Here is a 24987-nt window from a genome sequence, read left to right on the forward strand (position 1 = left end):
TGCGCAGTCCTATTTATTTCATTTCCACATAGGTTAAAAGCACGTGACAAAACATCACAGCAGTGGAAAAACTGACCCAATAAATGACAAAGCAGCCTACTCACCTAGTTGCTGATCTCCATCTCCTCATCTGATTCACTGTCTGTCGCAGCATCGCCAGCAGTAGATGTGGAGGCTTTTGTGTGCCCCAAACTAACAGCTTGAGCAATTTTTGAATAACTGAGAATGCCTTTAATCACCTGTACTAAGTGGTCTGTGCGTCTCATTGCAATGTTGTGCTCGACTAAAAAGCCAGATAGCTTGATTTCAGCGTTTTTCACATCATTTTCAAACGTCTCTTTTTTATTAGTTTGCTGGAGACATTTAAGTATAGATGTCTGGTTTGGCGCGATGCAGTTTACCCTTTCTTTGTGTTTAGCTCCCTTTGCGTGATTCTTGAGAACGGTGATTTCTGATACCATCTGGATGTTGCAGCAATGACAGAAAGCCTCGGTTTCGTTCCCCGTAACAGGTGCAAGCCATCCTTTGAAAATAGGGTCCAACTCCCACGCAGGACGATAAACTTGTGTCCGGTGTTGCTTTGCTTTACCTTCATCCGTTCCTTCTCTGTTTTTTTCTTTTAAGATTAGAAGCCATTGTCTCGTCGCTCTGTCCTCCTAGCTTAAACTTAACTCGGTCGGCGGCGCTCGCAGGCAAACAGCAAAAACTGGCGGGCCACTGCCACATTATATAACCTTACAGTTTCCCGCGAGAGTAGGCCCTATCGATGTGATTGGGCTATTTATTGTACAGATCCAGAGTCAGTTTTTGTAATAGACACAATAGCATAAACCTGTAAGCACTGAGGTGAAATCTGACTTCAGAACAGTTTAAAATTATGTAATGGACTTGGGAAAGTCACAGCAAAAGACGGCGTTACTAGATGCAATGTGAAATTATCGTACATTTGAGGATTTTTGAAACTATTGATCGTACATCGTACAGAGCCCAAAATTATGGTACAAATACGATAATTATTGTACATCTGGCAACACTGACTGAGACCAGCTGTTTCCTGAACCTACTTCCTCGCCGGAAGAGCTCCCCTTTTATAGCAGCAGCGCCCTCCTACGTACGGAGGGCATACTGCTCTAGACCAATAAAATTGGAGCAGGTATTTCGTACTGCTACACTAATATAAAGTATACTTTTTTTTTCTCCCTTTGAATCTGGGAGGGTGGAACCCCAGCTCCAGCTATGGACGAGCCCCCAGGGGGCCCAACTTGATATTTTTTCATGGGGCCCAAAATCTCTGGCAGCCCCCCTGTGTACAGGGTGTTTGTCTTCCTACAAATGCTTGGAAAAAAATAGGTTACTTTGTGAAAATTTGGGACATAATATATAATGTAACATATAATATTATTCAATAATTACCAAAAATCGCCAGGGGAAATGTGACAACATTGAATTTTTATGATTTGTCCCACCTTAAGCCGTTCAAACTGACTTACAGCGCTGAACTATTGCTCCATGAACCACGTGACCGCGAGTCGGCGAGTTCAAAGCGTGTCGCACGACCTGCCCAGGCTGGTGTGAGCCTCGGGAATAAACCCGGAAATACAAGTTATGTGTTAGCATCTATGGTTAGCATCACGCCAACGCTGAGTACGTCCTCACACACGCTCTGTAGTATTAAGATTTCGGAAACTCTTTAGTTCTCTACAGTTAAAAACATTATAAACCAGCCAGCAGCAGCAGCAGGTATCGTTACGAGACACGCTCACTGATGCGCTAGGACTTGGAGGGTGTGTGTGTCTGCCGTCGACGCAAAGGTGAGTTCCAGATGTAGGAATGACTTGTTGAGCCTGGAAGTGAAGTTTGTGCTGCATCCTAACTCACACCGCGCTAACAGCTAGCGCGCTAGCTTAGCGCAGCTAGCTAGCTTAGGCTAGGTTTGTCAGCAGGGTCTGGTTTCATACCAACATGCTGGTCTCCTGCGGTTAGAGAACGGACTAGGCATCTTCATGTTGTTTAAGGCATCAGAGTTTTGTCCTAAACTTTCCTGCAGCTGAAGGACGCGTTCAAGGCTTTCAGCTGCACATTACACTCAAACTAAAATACACAAATCACGGTTTCTAGTCGCGTTTCTCCACTTTTAACCACCTCGGTTCTGTTACTACAGGAAGTGGTATTAACTAGTTGGTACTCTGGTAATCTGTTGGTCAGCTCGTTTCCACACAAGTGAGAACTTGTTAGGAGGAAGAATAAAGGTGCTGTTCAGGGGCGCTTCTAGCTTCAGAGGTTTAGGGGTGCTGACCACCCAGAGATCTGGTCAGGCAAGACACATTTCAACATTTTCTACATTTTAACACAATTTCATTCCCACATTTATGAAAGAAAACAAAAACACTAAACTAATTACTAGCCTGGCCCGCCAGACTGGTAATTTCTGTTTAATTCAGCACAGAGAAAGGGTCTGGGAACGCTCCTATTCAAATAGCCCCACCCGTGAGGATTATAACCGAGCCAATAAGCGCTGAGTAGCGTATAGCTTGGTTTATGCTTGATGCATTCACTTTCCGCTTGGTGATGCGGCTCGCGGCTGTAACGCGCTTCACAACTCGCAGCGTTTATGGTTCGTGCGGCTCGTCTCTGCGGTGAGCCAATATTCTCCCAAACTGTAGGGGGCAGCATGGAGCTCTACAGCATGCATCCAACACTACATCATAGTAGAAGTAGAAATTACTGTTTACAACATGGCATTCCAGCATTTTTAACAGCGTCCTCGTCTTTTCCGACAGTGCGAGCTATTTCTCTCCAAGAATTATTAACATGTTGATCACGGTGATCTCTGAGAGCTGAATCATACAAATGTCTGTATTTACCAACCTCTGCCATACTGGTTCTTGCCGGTCTGCCATGTTTTTCCACGTCCGACCGTCCGCGTGGTTAGAAAATTTCGTAGGTGCGCGTTGCGGAAAGTTTGGGCCGTGCGGAGGAGGGTTTGTTAAAATGACGCAACTTTTCCGCGCGGAGCCGTGCAGACCTCGCGGACGCGTCAAGAATAAACCAACCTTATGTCACACACAATCCCCTAGAATGCGAGTGAAAAATTGAGGCCAACGCGGAAGTGACAAAAATTTCAGTTCCACCCTCATCCACTAGGGGCTGGTGTCAGAAGCGAGCAAATCCTCATTGACTCCCATGTTAAAAATACCAATTTCACAGCAGAAATAAACTTGTTTACAGCCTGGTTCCAGAACATGTTTTAGGTTTAAATGATCTAGTTTACACTCATGACAACTCTGAGGGGGGTGAATTCAGGGGTGGACATAAAACCAACTAAAACCAACCGGCCAGCCGGGCCGGTAAGTCTGATTATTTACCGGCCCCGCCAAGAATCTACCGGCCCCGCTGGTCAGCTGCCTAAATGAGTCAAAAGAACAACTGAACCGTTTTAAATGTAATAAACCGTTATTTTGTACACATTCAAAAACATAACGTATTCAAGTTTGAATTTGTTTGTTCCCTCAACAAAACACGATTTTGTCGTCGCATACTTCCGGCATACAACGCAGTACATCACCAACTCCGCTTTGCTGTATTCGAGCCATCGGCTGTGTTCGAGATGAGCCAGTTCTGCGCATATTAGACCAGCGGTGATCGGCGAGCGGTGCATGCCGGTTAGATTTGTGTCCGACTTGACGCCGACTTGCTCTGACGTCATTCATACGTAGGCAACGATAACCTCGTGAGATCAAGGCGGCCGCAGATTTTGGAGCAAGGCGCTGCAGTTGCTCTCCCTCAGCTGCAAAACCTAGAGGATGACGGGAAACGCCTGGCTCTCACCTGATCTAAGATCTGATTGGTTCATATTTTGATCCAAACATCCGGTGGTAGAACATGAAATGTTAGTTGTTCACATGTATTCTGTAAATCATGTTACGTTGATGATGACAACTATATAGGCCATGAAATGTGTTTTGTTTTCTTTTGTTACGTTTCCTATGAACACACTGAAGCTACAGCTGATAACCTTTACTTATTATTACAGTCATGTCTTCATATACAATACATGATATCCACAAGCACGTGAGGATGTGTTTCAGCTGCTAACAGGCACCAGGATTTAAATTGAAAATTGAACAAGTGTGAATGCTAACGCGATATCTTCAGCCATCATGCATGGAAATCCAAGAGATTTAACTGGCAGAAACAACTGGTTCACCTCTCTCTCTCTCTCTCTCTCTCTCTCTCTCTCTCTCTCTCTCTCTCTCTCTCTCTCTCTCTCTCTCTCTCTCTCTCTCTCTCTCTCTCTCATACACACACACACGTAGAGGAAAAGAGCTGAGGAAATGGAGGACACCAGTAATTAAAAGTAGGGCTGTCGCGGTTGAGGAATTCCCCCTGCGGTGATTCAGGGTGGCTTAATATTGCGGTGTGCGATATTATTGCAGCACTTTTTTATTGCAGTACTATCTAAACATAATGTTTACACATTTAAAAAAGGTTAAAAATTGCCGTGCCTTCTTTAATAACACTTTACTGAATGCAGATCAAAGGGCAGTAACAACACAGATCGCAGTAACGCTTGTTTCTCTGACAGTCAGAGTCCGACTGAACTTAAAAACAACAAAATTCAGGAGGTTAAACTTTTAACTGCAAATTTGGCTGCAGCATCTAACAAATAAGAAACAAGTCCCCATTTTGTTTAGTTGTTTAAAATCAAGCATAAAAAATTACATGTACCGGGCGCGCGCCGGGGGTCGGGCGCACTATCATTTCACTTTCACACACACGAATGACGGTGATTTATAGCTCGGTCACGTCCTTGTTACATACAAGGAAAACCAGCATGTTAACTATATACGGTTTGAGAGAGGATCTGAGAGGGGTGGCAACATTTGCAGCAACACTGAAAACCCTCTCGGATGGTGCGCTCGTTGCACTAACGCACACGTACTTGCGTGCGACTCTGGCGAGCAAAGGGAATCTCCCGTTTGTTGCTCCACCGTGTCCCGGGGGTTTTCTTTAGGGTGGATGCATTCCTCCTGCAGGTAGCGAGTGAGCTCCAGCTCGGCTCAAACTCTCTTTGGGACGGCTGCAGAAGCAGTGCTTGTCCGGGACTTCAGCAGGTCTCCGAGCGTTTATTTATTTATTTATTTGCCGCTGGTGGCAGCTCTGTCTCGGCCAAGGACTCTGGCTGCGCAGCAGCTGACGTACTGAAAACCAAAGCGCTCCCACAGGAGCGAAGTAACGTTTCGTTTTGATACCAGTGCAGCCATCCTTCTCAACATGCATCATTGAGTTGAACCAAGTTCAGTAATCGCGGTGGCGCATGATGCAGCGCGGTGGGCTTCTTCATATCGCGATATTTCATTTTTGCGGTTACCGCGACAGCCCTAATTAAAAGAAAAACTACAGCTGAGCCGAGGCGCGCCTCGAATGGGGAGCGTCTGATCTGAACTGAGGAGCGGCGAGCAGCGGCCGGACTTCGTGAGCGATTCGCTTCTCGGCGCTTCCGCGGCCGGTGTGTCCCCGGCGTTAAACGCCGGCTTTCAGCCACTCCCCCTGCTGCTTCCGTGTGTTTTCCAGGCGAGGCGCTGCTCAACTCAAACACGGCCATTCTCTGCGCCTCCCGTCTTCTTTAAACCTCCAAGAATCGTTCCACCTACGCACACGCTTCTCTGCTTCATACCGTTTCGAACTGTCTCGCTTCTCCTCACCAGTTTTAAAGCGTTTTGCCGGAGATTTCATCAAGAAATCCCATCCCTGTGGTGGCGCGATCTTCCTGCGTGCTTGTGTGTTTCTAGCGCGGTTCCACTTCGTCTTTAATAGTGAACTTATAGTTCACATGACAATAACTAGAATCGTGCAGTACGTGCACGAATTTTACAAGTGCAGTACGTGGCTAGAGGCGCGCAGGTTCACGCACGCGAAACGAAAACGGCAGCTTCCTACAGGGCGGGGCCATGATGTAGGTGAAAGCCGGTGTGTAAATGACAAATAAAGCTTGGGCGCCACCCGGGCGGTAAGTCGTCAAGTATTTACCGCCCGGCAAGAAAATTTAGCGCCATTGGCGCTCGGGCGCTTTAAAGGTCCACCCCTGGTGAATGTTTTTCTCACTCTTCTGTTTAGGTGTATTAAAAGCCTAAAATTCTGTATAATTAATGAGCATCAGACCCACGTGACCACAGAGCTAGCTCCGGGGAAAGGCCTCAGTAGAGCCTCGGTCTGGCCTGGAAACTGCTCCGGGATTTTGAGTCTCTGTGTTTGTGTATTCTTGTTTGGATATTTTTGTGCAATTGTTGGACAAAATGACTTGCTGTGGCATTAATTGCACTAATAGAGCGTCCAAGGAGTCTCCACTTCATTTTTTTCGGTAAGTAAAATTATATTTATGTATTTTAGGTCACTGCCGAGCTGAGCTTAGATTTTAACATGTACTGTTTAACCATGACATTTAAATGTAATAGGGTAAAACCCAGTGCATTTAACATAATGCTGCACTTTAGAAAATGGGTTGAAATATAACATGTTGGTGGAGCTGGGTTCCCACTATCGGCTTGTGGAGCTCTCGGGAGACCGATGTTTTCCACCGGGTTCTCCCCTCCGCGCAGCTCGGCGCATCTCTGTCTGATCGCGGCCTCTGTCTGCTGCGTGGGCTGCTGGCTTGTGGAGCTCTCGGAGACCTCTGTGTTCCACCCGGTTTTACCCAGCGGTCAGCTCGGCGTATCTCTGACTCAGAAGCTCTGGTGTTGTGCACAGTTAACTCTGGTTGTAGCTAGGTTGCTACCTCCGTTAGCTTAGCTCCTATCTCCGCGTTAGCTTTGGGTTAGCTTCAGGTTAGCTTGTAGCTAGTTTGACCGGGTGTCGTCAGTTGATCCCAGCCTTACAGCTCATCTCCCATTGGTCCAGTCTGTGTTGGTCTTCTTATTGGGCTTCTGTATCACCAGCCTGTATGATTACTGAGGAACCTGAGCAGCTTTAACCCTTCAGTCTTTATTGCAGCTCATCTCCCATTGGTCCAGGATCACTCTGTAGGTTTGGAGGTTCGTGAGCGGCGCGCTCCGGACCTGCGTCAAAGCCCCGCCTCCTAGCGTGATTTGACCGCTACTTTTTTCATCTCACAATCAGTTTATAAAGGATTCAAAGACGAAATGGGAGACAGACGGTGTCTCAATTAGCAGGACGTGTGAAAAGTAATGTAGATCCAGGACTGTCCCTCAGAATGCAGGAACCTTGGTCACCTTGAAGCAGCATATCAGCCAATCAGGAGGCTCAGAGCCACTGAGCTGAGTCTGCAAAGGCGAGCAGGATCAAACCATTTTTGAGGCGGGGGAGATTTGCTGTATTATTGTTTTTAAAACATAATATTTGGACCCATTGTATGGTTTTTATACATTACTGATGTGTTAAAAATCACCACGAACACTAGGGCTGAGTGATATGGACCCAAACTTATTTATATGTTTTTGCTGAATTCTGATATACGATGTATATCTCAGTATGTTTCCTGCTGTAAAATATTTACAAGGTAACTCACTTCAAGCTGTCTTGAGAAATTATACACATACATCAGTAGATTAAACTCATAAAAATGTATTGATTCTTGTCAAACTTTAACCTTAGTGCCTATTCTCTGGTACAGCGGTCTGTTCGCACGCGCACACACACACACACACACACGCACACGCACACACACACACACACACACAGTTGAGAGCTAGAGGTGTATCAAATGTCCCACAGTTACTTTTTAATTATATATTTATAATTAATGTAAAATTTTTTAAATGTCATCTAGAGGTGGCCATATCGTATATTTCCTATCCAGAGAAAATAAATCTATCATGTTAATCTAAATGTATGATGATGCAACTGCATCTACTGAAGGTCACATGGGTCATGCATCGTGGAGTTATTAGTTATCACGGCAAACATGGCTGGACATTATTGGCTCATATCAGTGATTATACTGTAATGACTCAGTCTCTGGTTGCTCTTTTATCAGTATTATTTTCGGGCTACTGTCGCCGTAACCTCACAAACTCTTAACCGTTTCTATAGAATCGCTCGTAGCGGAGTATTTACTAGCAATGCAAACCACAGTGCAAAAAAACGAAACAACATTCCTCACCCGTTGAGCTCGCCTTCAAAATAAAACGTTAACCCTATAGTTTACTATTCAAACCCTTACTATATGCTTGAGGTCATTTGGCCACTCTGGCTCTCCGTAGATGTTTCCTCATTACACAGGGGAGGGAAGCAGGATGGAAAAACAGAACTCTGTTGGCGTTGAACGTCCCCAGATAATTAAAAACCAGAACGCCAAATGCAAAGTTTTGAGCAGCACATTTACCTAGAGGCTCTCACATTGAGCAAACTTGTGGTAATACACGTAGTAACTGCTTAGAGACGGAGCAACATGTCGCTAGCATAGTGGCTAATCACCAACATAGCAGTTTGACCTGTTATATTGATATAAAGATATAAAGTCATCTTGTTTAAAAATTGCCAATTTTAAAAATATTGATATATCGCCCAGCCCTAACGAACAGTAAAAATAAATAGATACTTAAGTGGATGTCAAACTTATGGGGTGCTAGAGATGACTTTAGGGGTGCTTCAGCCCCCCCCAGGTACAGGCTAGAAACGCCTCTGGTGCTGCTCCATGTTTCAGGTTGAGTTACGCAGAAACATTGACGGATGTGTGGAAGTTCCCAGGGGTGTAACCAGGGGGGGCTAGGGCTGTTTCTAGCATTGTGGGGGCCCTATACAAGATCTGGTTAGCGTCAGGGTTATTGATGTTTTCAGCACAAGAACAATGAAGCAAAGAAACAGATTCCTGAGTTTATGTTAGTAATTTTATTTATTAGGTGCATCTGACCGGTTCTATTTTTCTCTGAAATGAGATCAGACCAGTGCTTCTATGGGTTTTCTCCACTCTGCACTAGAAAAATGTACTTTATAATAATGTTCACTGTAATGCATCTTGATGTTCTTAACAAATACATTAAATCAAAGATATTGGTCAATAATGCCAAATATGTACATTTGTGTTTCAGTCATTTTTATACTGGCTTAAAAATACTTCATTAAGTCTACTAAGCAGGGGTGTAGAAGGTGTTTAACAGGGCCAGCCCGGTAATGGTCTTGGAGCAAAATAAAGGGGGCAGAAAGTCACATAAAGGGGGCCAAAAGGAGATGTTTTTCCAGACGCCAAGAAAAATTACATGCCCCCCCCCCCCCCCCCCCCCCCGGCCCCCCCCCCCCGCGCGCGCAAAGTGTGTCACTTAGAGTTTAAAACAAAAATTATTCTTGTGCAAATATTGGTGTATTCACCTTTAATACTAGTTATTACAATGCAGCAGTTGCTGGATTGGAGCAGTTCAGAGTGGAGTGCATCAAATAAAACAATATTAACATAAAAGTGAGACGTGTCATAATTTAAACCCCCACCCCACCACCACAGCTGGAAAAATTCCTAGGGGAATCACTGGATGTACAGCTGCTTTTCACTTTGGATCCACTATCATTCCAGAAAAGAGAAAAAAAAAACAGTATTGATGAGAGGCTAGGCATTGTTCATGACCGCCATGTACCCATCCTCTGATGGCTTCTTCCAGCAGGATAATGCACCATGTCATAAAGCCCCACGGTCACCAGATCTCAACCCGATAGAGCATCTTTGGGATGTGGTGGAACGGGAGCTTCGTGCATCCCACACATCTCCATCAGCTGTAAGATGCTATCCTATCAATTATGGGCCAACAGTTCTAAAGATGCTTTCAGCACCTTGTTGAATCAATGTCACGTAGAATTAAGGCAGTTCTGATGGTGAAAGAGGGTCAGACACCATATTAGTATGGTGTTCCTAATCGTCCTTTTGGTGAGTGTAGATGCAAGGAACCTGGCAGGGCAGTTGAGATGGCAAAATGATGAATTTAAGCCACATTTCAGACATGAAGACCCTCACAGAAACCACATTCACACAAAACCAACAGTTACCCTTCACCACCTGTTACCTGTGACAGAAGAATAATGGAGAACCACTGAAATAAACCAAACTCATTGTTGTTTCTTTGCTATTGCTCCCTAGCTTCCACAGGTAGCACCATGGCAATGTGGATTCAGGCCCAGAAGCTGGAGGGTGAGGCGTTACATCAAATGCAGGCACTGTATGGGCAACACTTCCCTATTGACGTGCGACACTATGTGGCCCAGTGGATTGAGAGCCAACCCTGGTAAGCTGTATACCATCCTAGGGACTGCACCGAGGGCTGCATTTTCTAGGTAGTTTCCCAGCTCTAACAGTATGAGTAAGTGGTGAATACTGGCTGAGGCTACATCAGGATTTCTCCATTAGTGAGGCGCGCCCCTCTGGGGGTGGGGGTGGGGGGTGAGATGCAGGAGAATTCATTATTTTTTTTTAGCATAATTTGTTCTAAATGGAATGCTAAACCACCGCCAGTCGCTAGGTGGCAGCAGCGCTCTTGCTAATCAATAAGCTGCCCTTTTAACCCAGCAGAAGACCAACCACACACACACACACGCACGCGCACACACACACACGCAAAGACACACACACACACACACGCACGCAAAGACACACACACACGCACGCACGCACACACACACACACACACACACACACGCACACACACGCACGCAAACACACACACACACACACACACGCAAAGACACACACACACGCACGCAAAGACACACACACACACACACGCAAACACACACACACACACACACACGCAAAGACACACACACACGCACGCAAAGACACACACACACACACACGCAAACACACACACACACACACGCAAACACACACACACACGCACGCACGCACGCACACACACACACACACACACACACACACACACACACACACACGCAAAGACACACACGCACGCACGCACGCACACACACACACACACACACACACACACGCACGGGTGCACAGGGGTGGACATTAACTTCAAAACCAACCGGCCCCGCCAAGAATCTACCGGCCCCGCTGGTCAGCTGCCAAAATGAGTCAAAATAACAACTGAACCGTTTTAAATGTAATAACCTTTATTTTGTACACATTCACAAACATAATAACGTATTCAAGTTTGAATTTGTTTGTTCCCTCAACAAAACACGATTTTGTCATTGCATACTTCCGGCATACAACGCAGTACATCACCAACTCCGCTTTGCTGTACTCGAGCCATCGGCTGTGTTCGAGATGAGCCAGTTCTGTGCAGATTAGACCAGCGGTGATCGGCGAGCGGTGCATGCCGGTTAGATTCGTGTCCGACTTGACGCCGACTTGCTCTGACGTCATTCATACGTAGGCAACGATAACCTCGTGAGATCAAGGCGGCCGCAGATTTTGGAGTAAGGTGCTGCAGTTGTTCTCCCTCGGCTGCAAAACCTAGAGGATGATGGGAAACACCTGGCTGTCACCTGATCTAAGATCTGATCGGTTCATATTTTGATCCAAACATCCGGTGGTAGAACATGAAATGTTAGTTGTTCACATGTATTCTGTAAATCATGTTATGTTGATGATAACAACTATATAGGCCATAAAGAGAAATGTGATTTGTGTTCTTTTGTCACGTTTCCTATGAACACACTGAAGCTACAGCTGATAACCTTTACTTATTATTACAGTCATGTCTTCATATACAATATATGATATCCACAAGCACGTGAGGATGTTTCAGCTGCTAACAGGCACCAGAATTAAAATTGAAAATTGAACAAGTGTGAACGCTAACGCGATATCTTCAGCCATCGTCACCCCCGAGCTACACATGTAGGGAAGTCCAAGAGATTCAACTGGCAGAAACAACTCGTTCACACCATATCTCTCTCTCTCCTCTCTCCCTCCACTCACTCACTCCCTCCACTCACTCACTCACTCACTCACTCACTCACACACACACACACACACACACACACACACACACACATACACACACACACACACACACACACACACACACACACACACGTAGAGGAAAAGAGCTGAGGAACACCAGGTAGTTAAAAGAAAAACTACAGCTGAGCCGAGGCGCGCCTCGACTAGGGCGCGTCTGATCTGAACTGAGGAGCGGCGAGCAGCGGCCGGACTTCGTGAGCGATTCGCTTCGGGCGCTTCCGCGGCCGGTGTGTCCCCGGCGAAACGCCGGCTTTCAGCCACTCCCCCTGCTGCTTCCGTCTGCTCTCGTCCGTTTTCCAGGCGAGCCGCTGCTCAACTCGAACACGGCCATTCTCCGCGCCTCCCGTCTTCTTTAAACCTCCAAGAATCATTCCACCTACGCACACGCTTCTCTGCTTCATACCGTTTCGAACTGTCTCGCTTCTCCTCACCAGTTTTAAAGCGTTTTGGGAGATTTCATCAAGAAATCCCATCCCTGTTGCGGCGCGATCTTCCTGCGTGCTTGTGTGTTTCTAGCGTGGTTCCACTTGTCTTTAATAGTGAACTTATAGTTCACGTGACTATAACTAATCGTGCAGTACGTGCACGAATCGTACAAGTGCAGTAGGTGGCTAAAGGCGCACAGGTTCACGCGCGCGAAACGAAAACGGCAGCTTCCTACAGGGCGGGGCCATGATGTAGGTGAAAGCCGGTGTGTCAATGACAAATAAGGCTTGGGCGCCACCCGGGCGGTAAGTCGTCAAGTATTTACCGCCCGACGAGAAAATTTAGCGCCATTGGCGCTCGGGCGCTTTAACGGTCCACCCCTGGGTGCACCAGTGTGCAGAGTGAGAGCGCTGATGGAGGAGTAGAGATGGAGAAGTTTATGACGGTGAAAAGAAAATCGGCTGAGACGCAAGAGGCAAGTAGTGAAAGTAGCCGGCAAAAAAAGACCAGAAAATATGACGAAGCCTACGTAGCGCTTGGATTTACCGTGAACACGGTCGGAAATGAAGAAAGATCCATTTGTGTTTTCTGCCTAGACTTTAGCAGCCGACAGTATGAAACCTAACACCTGGCGCGGCACCTGGAGACCTTAAACCCGGTTATATGAACAAGTAGGGCTGCTCAGTTAATCGAATTTTAATCACAATTACGATCTGAGTTTTGAACGATTATACAAACAAAACAAGTCGATTATTTGCTCCTCCCACTTGCGCTGCCCTGAGTTACAAATGAAGCGCTCCTCCACAGTGTTGCCAACTTGGCGACTTTGACGCTATTTCTAGCAGCTTCTCAGACCCCCTTCTTGATTTTTTAAATCTTAAAAGTACCTAGCGAACACCTCAGAAACATCTCTGGTAACCCTTATCTACTTTCTGGATAACTGTCGTCGACGTTTCCTGCAGGTTAGCTAAACACTCCGCCTGCGCTCCGGACCGTTCTTCAGGACATTAGGAAAGGGAATGATGTAGTGATGTGTCGGTCGCTAAAGAAACGGCTCTCAGAGCCGGCTCCCTGTTGGAGTAACCAGAGTGAGTGACACACACACCGCACCTGCGGACTCCTGAGCCGATAAAAACGGCTAAATGTGCGCGTGCGGCATGCTAAACACACGTGCAGCTTGCCCCCGATTGCTGTGAGACCGGGTTGGGGGGTGGGGGGTGCAGCTGTGGTTGGGACAATTATTACATTAACTGATGAACCTGTAAATAAATAGTTTATAAATAAGGTAGAAATAAGTTCCTCACGCTGATAACTAATCTCTCTGAGGACACGGTGCTAGTGAACTCTCCTACAGCACCTTGACATGACTCAATACATATTATGCAACATTTTGTGAACATCAATTTATTTGCATGTATTTGTTATAAATGCCACTGTATAATTCTTGCTGTCAGTATTTGCAAGATATTGGTATTTGGGTCTGTGCTGGTTAGACTTAAATGAGTTAAACCAAGGTCTATAGCCCTTGGGTCATAGACTATGAGCTGTAAGTATATTGGTCTTTTTATACTGGGAATCAGGAGTTCTTTTAGTGATCATCTTGTTTATTTATTTATTTTTGTCCTGATTGTGCCCTGAACAATTTTATGACAGAATAAAAACAAATAAAATCAACATAAATTGTCTTAAATAATCGAGATCTCAATTTCAGTCACCATAATCGTGATTATTATTTTTGCCATAATTGAGCACCTATCCAGCAGATGGCGCCAGCTTTATGAACTCATGTTGTGTGGCTCCACTCCTCGGGGGGTGGAGCCACCGTCACAGCACACATGCAGCAGAGTCCAGCAGAGACGAGACGGTGATGAGGAAGTAGGAGGTGAGTCTTCAGTTTTAAGCATATTCCTTGTGTCAGTGGTAAGTTGAACAGTAAAATAAGCAATGACAAAAGTATGTTTCCCCTCATCATGCTTCCTACGTTTATTGTGTGCCTCGTGGCCTCGTATTGAAAAGTTAACCTGAAAAAATAAAGTAAAACTGCCGCAGCATTACGCTCTATGCAGAGCTCACGCTGCTTCCCCTTTAGTCATGCAGGGCAGTAAGTAGGTAACGTTGGCCTTTTTCTGGTAGACATTCTGGAATATTCTCAAATTCCTCTGCTCTTAACAGCTGGGGAACCAAACAACAACAGAGCCATTGGTTTTGAGCCACAAAGTCTGATATCATTTATTTACATGATAATTTTTAAACTTTAAGTATAAAAATGCCACATTTAATGTATTTTACTTTGTCTTGGTATCAACAGATATATAACTGTACTTTTATGCTGATTATCTTGTTACAGATGGAAAAAGAGGGTCGCAGTAAGGTGTGGGCCTACTTCACTAAAGATCCATCCGGTGATGTCATCTGCAGCATCTGCTCATCTACAGTAGTAGTTTGTGTGTTCTGTTGCTTTTGAGATTGCTAAATAAATCTTATTTGCATTACTTGGAAACCCTAGTGAGTTATTGAGACGGTTTGGTGTGTAATATAGAAATAAGTTAGCATCAAAAAGGCAGAGAGTGAAGGGTTTAATCTTAAGAACATTTGTATTTATTTTTTGTGAGGGAGATTTATCGGCCATTATATCGGCTATCGGCCTTTGTTAAAAGTTTTATATCGGTATCGGTCCCAAAAAAAGCATATCGGTCGGGCCCTAGTCTGAATGCATATTGCTTTCCATCGTAGTCGTCATCAGCAGCTTTCCGTGCTTCATTCGGTCTGGTGCTTAGTGGTTCTGCAGTAACTACACCACTTTTTGCGATCACACACTTGGGCTCTGTGTCCTTTTTGACCACATTTAAAACAAATCAAGCCTCTGTCTCCAGCGCTCCGCTCATTCGCACTTGGTTGTGTATATTTTGCCCTCAGATGCTTGGCCCTTAGATGCATCCGTGCTTTCATGACACTATCATCTGTGGCGGCTGCCACACGCAGTTTCTCAGTCTCTTCATAACTTCTCAGTTTTCTTTGGAATTCGGAGAAATTTTTATCATCATCGCTTTGGGTAATGTGGATTACAAAAGGCTTGAACGATTCAGGTAGACCCTTCAAAACCATTGCTATGAGCAGCCCATCACTCAAAGTCTCACAAGTGGTCCCCTCCCAAAACATAGTCCGTTACACTCTCGCCGCTCATCTGCTGCAGTAGTGGTTTTCACTGAAAGAAAGAAGGCAACCGTTTCTACAGCACCTCTCAAGATAAAAATCACAAGGCCCTTCACAAAAACAAGACATTTTCAATATAAAAAAATATTTCAAAAACATCTTTAAAATAAGCAAAAATAGACAATTGTGATTAAAAATGTTAAGAAAGAGAGAGAGTGAACAGGAAAGAGGGAAACCAGTGGATCCTGAGGAAGGTGGAATAGGTGGGGAGAGCAGAATAAAGAGAGAGAGGTGAAGAAGGTCATACAAAAGCCAGCTTGAACAAGTGAGTCTTCAGCTGCTTTTTGAAGGAGACCACTGAGTCCACTGATCTCAGGCTCAGGGGGAGAGAGGTCCAGAGTCTGGGGGCCACAGCAGCAGATGATCTGTCACCTTTGACCTTTAGCCTGGTGCTGCACAACCAGTAGGCTTTGGTGACCGGACCTCAGGGACCTGCTGGGGGTGTAGGGACTGAGAAGATCACCAATGTAAGATGGTGCTTGTCCATGTAAGGCCCTATAGACCAGAACCAGGATCTTGAAATGAACCCTGAAGTTGACTGGCAGCCAGTGAAGCTGGAGGAGAAGCGGGGTGATGTGGGTGTGTTTGGAGGACTTGGTCAGAAGCCGAGCACAGGCGTTCTGAACCACCTGTAGACGGTTCAGGGAGGTTCTGCTCAGACACGTGAAAAGAGAGTTACAGTAGTCTAAGCGTGAGGAGATGAAGGTGTGGAGAACTGTCTCAAGTTCAGAGCGGGACAGAATGGGACTCAGCTTAGCAACGTTCCTGAGATGGAAGAAGGAAGAGCCAACAAGAGAACTGACATGAGAATCCAGGGTGAGAGCTGGGTCAAAGGTCACACCAAGATTCCTGACAGAAGGTTTGGTGTGGGAAGCAAGCTGACCAAGAGAGTCTCTGACTTTGGGAACCAGCTTGTCTGGGGCACAGATGAGGATCTCAGTCTTATCTTCATTCAGCTGAAGAAAGCTCCCACCATCCAGGTTTTGATAGAGTCTAAGCAGGTGTGTGTGAAGTGTAAGGTAAACCATGACCTCTGTTATCCACCAATAAACAGGGAGCATTGTGTGCTAGGCTTGTCGACGAGCAAACAACCAAATTGTTGTGTTATGTCTTCAGCTTAAGCTCCAGTCTATAACTGCAGTCAGAGACGACAGGGTTTCCTATTTCTCCAACCTGGTGTCCCAGAGCAAAGGGAACCCCAAGGTGCTGTTTAACACCATCAGCAGCATCGTCTCTCCTGCCTCTCCTACAGCCTCCATCCACTCTGTTGCAGACTGTGAGAACTTTCTGTCTTTCTTTGTGGACAAAGTCAATAAGGTTAGATCTAGCATCTCTCCTTCAGCCTTATCGCTGCCTCTCCCGACTCCAACCAGGCCCATCATCCTAGATAGCTTTGCTCCTGTTTCTTTGCCTGAGTTAACCAAACTAGTTAACTCTATGAAGACCTCTGCATGCCCCCTCCACATCTTACCCTCATCTTTGTTTAAAAGTGCTTTTCAGTCCATCGGTCCCAGCGTGCTCTCTATAATTAATGCTTCTCTGGTCTCTGGTCAGGTCCCTGCTTACTTTAAGAACGCTGTAATCCACCCGCTTCTTAAAAAACCGAGTCTCGACCCCTCTCTCCATAGCAGCTTCAGACCCATCCAGGGCTGTCCGTTAACATTTTTAGCTTATAGAACTGGTGCTATGAGGTTGGTTGTAGGTTTTTGTAGCACAGAACAAAATGTTGTAGCACCAGCATAAAAAAATTGTTATAATCTCTAAAAACCAAAAGTAAATCTTACAATTACTTAAAGACACGGACACACACCAGTAGTACATATAATTAAACACAATAACATCCACCAGAGCAGATTCCTGGTAGCGTGAGTCTAACTCACATACTTGACAATAAAGCTGATCCTGAAATATCTTCAGACATGCTTGTCGGTGTCATTTCAAAAAGAACATTTTCTTTCATTCAATTGAATGTAGATGTGTTCATTACAGAGGTCCATCCTCAACGGCGTAGACGTAGAAGAGTAGACACCACGCCTATCACTCCTGTGTATGATAGTCGCGTTTGGTGTTCTACTTTTATAAACTGTATGGTTAACAGGATGTTTAGCTAAGGCTTTAGCTCCGTGGAGATCTGGAGCTAAATGATTGTTAGATGAACGTGTTCGAGTACAACACCACCGTGATGTATTTATAAACCTTCTGGGTTTGGTGCAGGTTGTGTTTTTGTGACTTCTTGTTTGTTTTTCTGTTAAAGGTATAAAATAGGACTGCAGCTATTTTAGTATTTGAATATTATTGAATCAGCTGATTAGTGGAATATTCCATTTGACATGTTTCAAGTGCAACAAGACCATGGTCTGCTGCTAAATATATGAAATAAAACTACAGAATGATGAGGCTGAAATGTCAGACTCTTGATATAAAACTGGTGTTGTCTAGTTCCCAGTTTCCCTTCTGATATTTATTGTTAGATATTTTATGAACGAAAGTTTACTACATTTCAGTAACATTTTAGGTTCGTATTAATATCACTCATTTTAGTCAACATGACATATCTAAATATATTCTTTGATCAGTAAGTTTTTAGTCAACATGACATATCTAAATATATTCTTTGATCAGTAAGTTTTAATGTATTTCATTAACATGTTCAGTAGTAAGCTACTGGAAATGTTAACATTTAATTTATCTGTCTGCTTCCTCTTCAGCACATCCTGAGGCCCCAAAACATTATTACAGAGTTGAGTTATTATTACAGTAGCATATTGCTCAGAAAACATACAAATTAGTCGCCTGCCGTTTGAGCCCTTGAGCGTTTTCTTAATTATGTAGCCTGTCAGTCAAAATTTGGGCAAAATAGCTATTCTTATAATTTACAAACATTACCCCCTCCCCCCTCGCACCCGCAGAGTAATGGTACAGCCTAAAGGTTTAGCTTCACTGCAGTGTTTTTATTTGATACCTTGCGGCGCTGCTGAAGGGCCGATGATGAGACAACACGAATCTGGAGCTGAGAAAAGAAAACAGAGAGATGACGCCCGTACATCCCTTGCTGGTAATTCGTCTGTATTAGCTACCTGGGCAGCCTGGCAGGTGGATTAGTTGTAGTCTGAGCTTCTGTGTTGAGGCTTGTAAATATTCCGGAGGTCGGAGTAAGATGGCGCCCTTGGTCGGCTGCGTGTCTGCTCGGCTCCCGACCTTTTTTGTTTTCTCTATTTTTTGGTTTGTTTGATATATAGTGCTAATTCTCTGCTGGCGTATGATCGGGACTTCCTGCTCTCGATCCGGTCTAGAATGGACAACCTCCAGTATTCTAATGCGGGACCCCCTTTTCCACCGCCGCTGGAGACTGACGCTAACCTAACTTTAGGGCCCCATGCTTTCCCACCGCCGCTGGAGACTGATATTAGCCAAGCCTTCGGGCTTGTGATGCCTGTTGGTTTGCCGCTGCCTCGGAGACCGTGGAGAAGGAAACGGGGGAAACGAGGCGGCTTCTTCGTTCAGCTCCGAAGGATCCGGTGCGGCGAGGCCATATCGGTGCGCTGCTCCGCGGCTGTGATGTGGCGGATCCAGCGTCATCTCAACCGTGTTGGGCCGATCTCGCTGCTACCGGGAGCACACGGGGCTGAATGTTCCATGGATGCGTCTGAAACGAGGATGTCCTGCCGGCTGGGAGCTCTCGGAGCGGGGAGCTGCATGAGCGCGTGGAATGTGAGGATGATTCGCCGGATGGGTGCCCACGCGCGTTTCGGCTGCTCTCGTTCTGCCCGGCTTATTCAGCGGGGAAGAAATCCCGCCAACCTCCTGTATGTTGCAAGATCTGATAGAAACGGACTTTCCCTACAATCGGATACTCAGTCGACTCGCTTTGCGCTGATCAACGCCAGATCGGTTGGAAATAAAACTTTTATTTTGAAGGAATTCTTCCAGAACAATAGCCTGGATGTTTTATGCGCCACTGAATCATGGATCACCCATGGGGATTCGGCCGCAATAGTCAAACTGTTACCTCCTGGATGCTCCTTCATTAACATTCCAAGAGCACATCGCAGGGGCGGAGGTCTTTTGACTGTATTTAAATCAGATCTTATCTGCACACCGATTACCCCTCAGTCAACTCCATTATCCTTTGAATTGAGCAAATTTGAATTGGGTCCTTCTCCTACATTGTTATGTGCTCTCATTTACCGCCCACCACCTTACAATAAGGTTTTTCTTAACGAATTTGCAGCTTTTCTGGCTGAAGTCTCCTGTAGATACGGAAAAATACTCCTGCTTGGTGATTTTAATATTCACATCTGCTGCCCTGACAAACCTTTGGTAAGGGATTTCCTAGATCTCATTGACTCTTTTAGCTTCTCCCAACGTGTTAATGGCCCCACACATGGACATAAACACACACTTGACCTGGTTTTCTGTCATGAGCTGGAAATTTGTGATCTTGGCATTTTACCTGCGACTTTCAGATCACTCACCAGTCTTGTTTAACTTGAAATTCGACTATGCCCCTCGTATTGAATATTTCCGTCCCAGCTTCTCTCGCATAATCACACCCAATACTGCTGCAGATTTTGCCTCTGTTCTTACTCTGAACTCAGCTCCATATGATTCTACTGACGCATCTTCTGTATTTGAGGGATCACTTTGTGTGCTTGATTCATCCTGCCTGGCTGCTATGGATATTGTCGCTCCATTTAAATCAAGTCGAAAGAAATCCAAGCCAGACCCATGGCTGAACGAACAAACTCGTTCCTTGAGGCAAAATTGCAGGAGACTGGAACGTAAATGGATAAAAGACAGGCTTACTGTATCCTTCGAGGCCATGAGAGAGGCTTGGTCTCAGTACCAAAGAGCAGTCAGAGGCGCGAGAAATCGACTCTTTGCTAGCATTGTCACGGCTAATTCAAATAATCAAGGTGTGTTATATAAAACCATAAATGCAGTGCTTTCCCCAGTTCAAAAACTATTTTCCTCTGTGTCCAATGACTTGTGTAGCCAAATCCTGCAGTTTTTCTTAAATAAGATTACTGTAATCAGAGCTCAGATTCACCAAACCAACCATGTTCCTGATTCATTTACCCCCTCTTATGTGCAACTTCAAAGCTTTCAGCCCATCTCTTTGGCCTGTCTAGAAAAAACTGTTGCAGCCATGAAACCCTCTGGCTCCCCAGATGATGTTATCCCACCTCGACTCCTGAAAGAGGTGTTTCCTTTAGTTAGCCATAGCGTGCTAGGCATTATAAATAGTAGCTTGACATTGGCTGAAGTTCCTCGTGCCTTTAAACACGCTGTTCTACAACCAATCCTTAAAAAACCCGGCCTTGATCCCACCGATTACTCTAATCTACGACCAATTTCCAAATTACCGTTTTTATCTAAGGTCCTTGAGAAAATAGTCTATGCACAGTTGATGAAACATCTAAATGAATATCAGGTAATGGACACCTGTCAGTCTGGTTTTAGACAACAGCACAGCACTGAAACTGCTCACGTTCGGGTGTTTAATGACATTTTTCTGGCTTTAGACTCAGGTTTCCTTGTGGTTCTGGTACTTTTGGATCTATCTGCAGCATTCGACACGATCGATCATGACATTTTGATCACAAGACTTCACACTTGGGCTGGCATTTCAGGCACAGCCCTGGATTGGTTTAGGTCATACTTTTGTAACAGGTCTGCTAGGGTCATGCTGGATGGCTGTTCATCCGAGTCACAGCCTCTGCGTTGGGGTGTCCCACAAGGTTCAATTCTCGGCCCGTTACTGTTCAACCTCTATATACTGCCCTTAGGAGCCATTTTCAGAAAGCACGCTGTCTCTTACCATCTTTACGCTGACGACTGTCAAATCTACTTTTCATTTAAGCCAACTCAATCAACGAAAGTTCTGTCTGATTGTATCCTTGAGGTCAAGCAATGGCTAGCTGACAACTTCCTCCATCTTATTGACTCCAAAACTGACTTAATCGTTTTCAGTCCTAACAGTACCACGGCTACTCATCAACCTGCCCTCAACTATCTCTCACCTAATGTATCCTCTGTAATCTCCAACCTTGGAGTAAAAATGGACCAGGCTCTGAAGATGGATGCCCAGGTCAATAACACAGTTAAATCATGTTTTTACCAACTAAGACGCATCTCAAAACTAAAGCACATCCTGAGTGTACGTCTTCTGAAATCGGTGGTCCACACTTTTATCACCTCAAGGCTGGATTACTCTAACTCCTGCTTATACGGCATCAGTAAAGCAGCTCTCTCTAGACTTCAGCTGGTCCAGAATTCAGGGCTAGGTTGCTGACTGGAGCTGACAGAAGACAACACATTTCTCCAATTCTGAAATCTCTCCACTGGTTGCCTGTGCAGTTCAGGATAAACTTCAAAATTTTGCTTCTGACTTACAAATCCTTGAACCATCAAGCTCCTCCATATCTGTGTGAACTTGTCCATTACTACAACCCGCCGCGAGCTCTCAGGTCTGAAGATAAGCTCCTCCTAGCTGTTCCCAATGCACGTTTAAAAAGCCGTGGAGAAAGGGCTTTCTCTGTCTGTGCACCGAAGCTGTGGAACGCATTACCACTGCTAGTGAGGCTAGCACCAACAGCTAGCATTTTTAAATCACGCCTGAAAACTCACTACTTCAACCTAGCTTATACCACATAATTATGGACCATCACTTACATCTGCACTGTTTAAAAATGGACTTTACAATATCAACTTCCGTACTATTGAGGTTCTTTTTTTATTTTTTATGTTTTTCTAATTTTTTATTCTCCCTGTGTCTTATTGATTTTTAGCTGTTAGTTTTTGGGAATTTTGTTGTATTTCCTTTTCATCTTTTATCTGTGTTCGACATGTTTGTATAACGCCGGTTTAATTAACTAACATTTTTAGTGTACAGCGCCTTGTTTGGTTGTAATGCCTTGTGAATGCGCTTTATAAATAAAATTGGATTGGATTGGATTCCGGTGCTACTAAGCAGAGACTAGCTCTAGTAATGGCAGGTTACTGACATACACATCTTAGTTGAGCTTTGGCGACATGTTAGTCAGAAAATCGAGCTTAGGGTCTCCAAAAACCTAGCAGTGGCCCTGTCTCAGTGACACTATGCAGGGGGGATTTGGCATTTCATTTTTCTTGGCGTCTGGAAAAACATTTCCTTTTGCACCCCTTTATTTGACTTTCTGCCCCCTTTATTTTGGTCCAGGATCATTACTGGGCTGGCCCTATTAAAAACGTTCTACACCCCTGCTTAGTAGATTTAATGAAGTATTTTGAAGCCAGTATAAAAATGACTGAAACACAAATTTACATATTTGGCATTACTGACCAATATCTTTGATTTAATTTATTTGTTAAGAACATCAAGATGCATTACAGTGAACATTATAATAAAGTACATTTTTCTAGTGCAGAGAGGAGACAACCCATAGAAGCACTGATTTGATCTCATTTCAGAGAAAAATAGAACAGGTCAGATGCACCTAATAAATACAATTACTAACAAATGCAGGAATCTGTTTCTTTGCGTCATTTTTCTGATGCTGAAAATATTGCTAATGTGGATCAAAGGAGATACGCAGATGAATGCACCTCTTATTTATTATTTGGAAATTAGTGGGTGTGGTTTACATCAATAGAGCTCCGGAAATTGACGTCACATCTCCCAGCATGCAACAGTTCAAATCGAAACGGCGCCATATTGGCAGGCAGAAGCATGCAGCTGGACTATTTGTTATTGTCAGAAAACTCAATCCAACGGGAAATATGGTAGATTCCTGTTGTGCCCCAGGATGCAGAACAGACGCGGATGACATAAGGAATGAGCCATCTACAGGATTCCCCAAGATCCGGAGCGCCGCAAACGTTGGATCATTGTAATAAAACGAGCTAGTGACCGGGCTAAAATGAAACTGTGGGATCCCGAGAGTAAATGTTTTTGCTTATGCAGCGACCGCTTCATATCAGGTACTTAAACCAACGTTTCCTCAACTGTGTATGGTGTTTATTTTAAATGCTTTTATTACGATTCTTAGTGGGCTTCCTAAACTTATTTTGGCGTGGCTTTTTCTGTCTTATTACTCATAGCAACAAGTAAACATCACGTAAAACATTGCCTCGTGAGTTCTGCGTGCTGCCGTTTACGTGTTTTATGATCACAGCAATTAACCGGCTAAGCTGTATTTAATTTTTAAGCAATGGTTGATCAATTGTCAGATCACACATAAAAAACACTTTGGATTGCTATTATCTGTCTCACCGAGACAGATCTCAGACAGATCCTGAGACGCTCCTGCCTGACATGTTTATTCTATTCACGGAAAAAAAATCAGACTAGTGATTTCTCTTGGCGTTCAGTTTATACATTCAAACAGCACAGCACTCTATTTATACTACTTACATGTAAATCTATATGTGTCCATCCATCCATCCATTTTCATCCGCTTATCTGGAGTCGGGTTGCGGGGGCAGTAGCATCGAGAGGCCCAGACTTCCCTCTCCCCAGCCACTTGGGCCAGCTCCTCCGGGGAATCCCAAGGGGTTCCCCGGCCAGGTCCGGTAAGAAGTCCGCTCCGACAGCTTCTGGTGTTCTTAAAAAGTATCCCAGGGGCACGGTAAGGGTCGGAGATGTTTAGTCTATTTAATTTCTGACTATATAAAACGATTTCTTCGGTTTTAAAGTGTGAAGTAAACTCCGACGAAGTAAAATCCAAGCCGTTCCCGTTCATTTTGTTTACATTTGTTGCCTGCCAACATGGTGTCTACTCTCTGAGAGTCACGTGATGTCCGGAGCTCTATACATTATTTTAAATCTGAAATTAATATGGATTGATCAGAAGTTGCTATGTGTATTGTTTATTCGAAAACTATTTACAGAGCAGCCTCAGAATTGAGATTAAATATGTTTGATCACAATAGTAAAGGAACTATTACAGAACAAATTTTTCAATAAAATCAGAACATTAATGTTTAAGTGCATGGATTAATACATCTGAACTCATGCAGTAGGAACTAGGACATATGAAATACTAGAACCAGACACAACTTTTTAAAATTTTTTTATTTTAATTTGATTGAACTGATTTTTTCCTAACGTTGTTGGCATTTTTCCCCACACAGTTAAACAAAACAATGTTGATTAAGGTGTGTGTGAGTGTGTGAATGAGTGAGTGTGAGAGTGAGTGAGCAACACAACATATGAACTTGCACCTTCTCTGATATTACTGAGCAGAGAACCTCTCATACCAGTGGTGTTCTGCTGATGAATGTATGAGTGTGTATAACGAGTGGAAAACCTGGGGAAGTGCAGCGGTTTGGTGAGACTGACCTCCTTGGTTTCAGAGTGTTATTAGCTGAGTTTTTCAGACAAATGCGAGAAAACCACCTCATTAATTAGGCCCGAGCAGCGAAAGCGCTGCGAA

General features: G+C 44.6%; 1 protein-coding gene across 4 annotated transcripts in view; it reads left to right on the top strand.

The window, feature by feature from the left end:
• Positions 1 to 1057: 1057 nt before the first annotated feature.
• LOC107396992 (signal transducer and activator of transcription 5B) overlaps positions 1058 to 24987 on the top strand; it is a 175932-nt gene continuing 152002 nt past the window's right edge. For all 4 annotated transcript variants that reach the window (XR_008560500.2, XM_054736403.2, XM_054736404.2 and 1 more), the window contains exons 1-2: positions 1058 to 1811; positions 10082 to 10226. Coding sequence is in view for 3 of the 4 variants with exons in the window: in XM_054736403.2 (XP_054592378.1) it covers positions 10099 to 10226 (128 nt within the window). In the remaining variant the exon portion in view is untranslated. The remainder of the gene's footprint in view (positions 1812 to 10081; positions 10227 to 24987) is intronic.

The sequence above is a fragment of the Nothobranchius furzeri genome, chromosome 16 (genome assembly GCF_043380555.1).
Source record: "Nothobranchius furzeri strain GRZ-AD chromosome 16, NfurGRZ-RIMD1, whole genome shotgun sequence".
Lineage (NCBI taxonomy): Eukaryota > Metazoa > Chordata > Actinopteri > Cyprinodontiformes > Nothobranchiidae > Nothobranchius > Nothobranchius furzeri.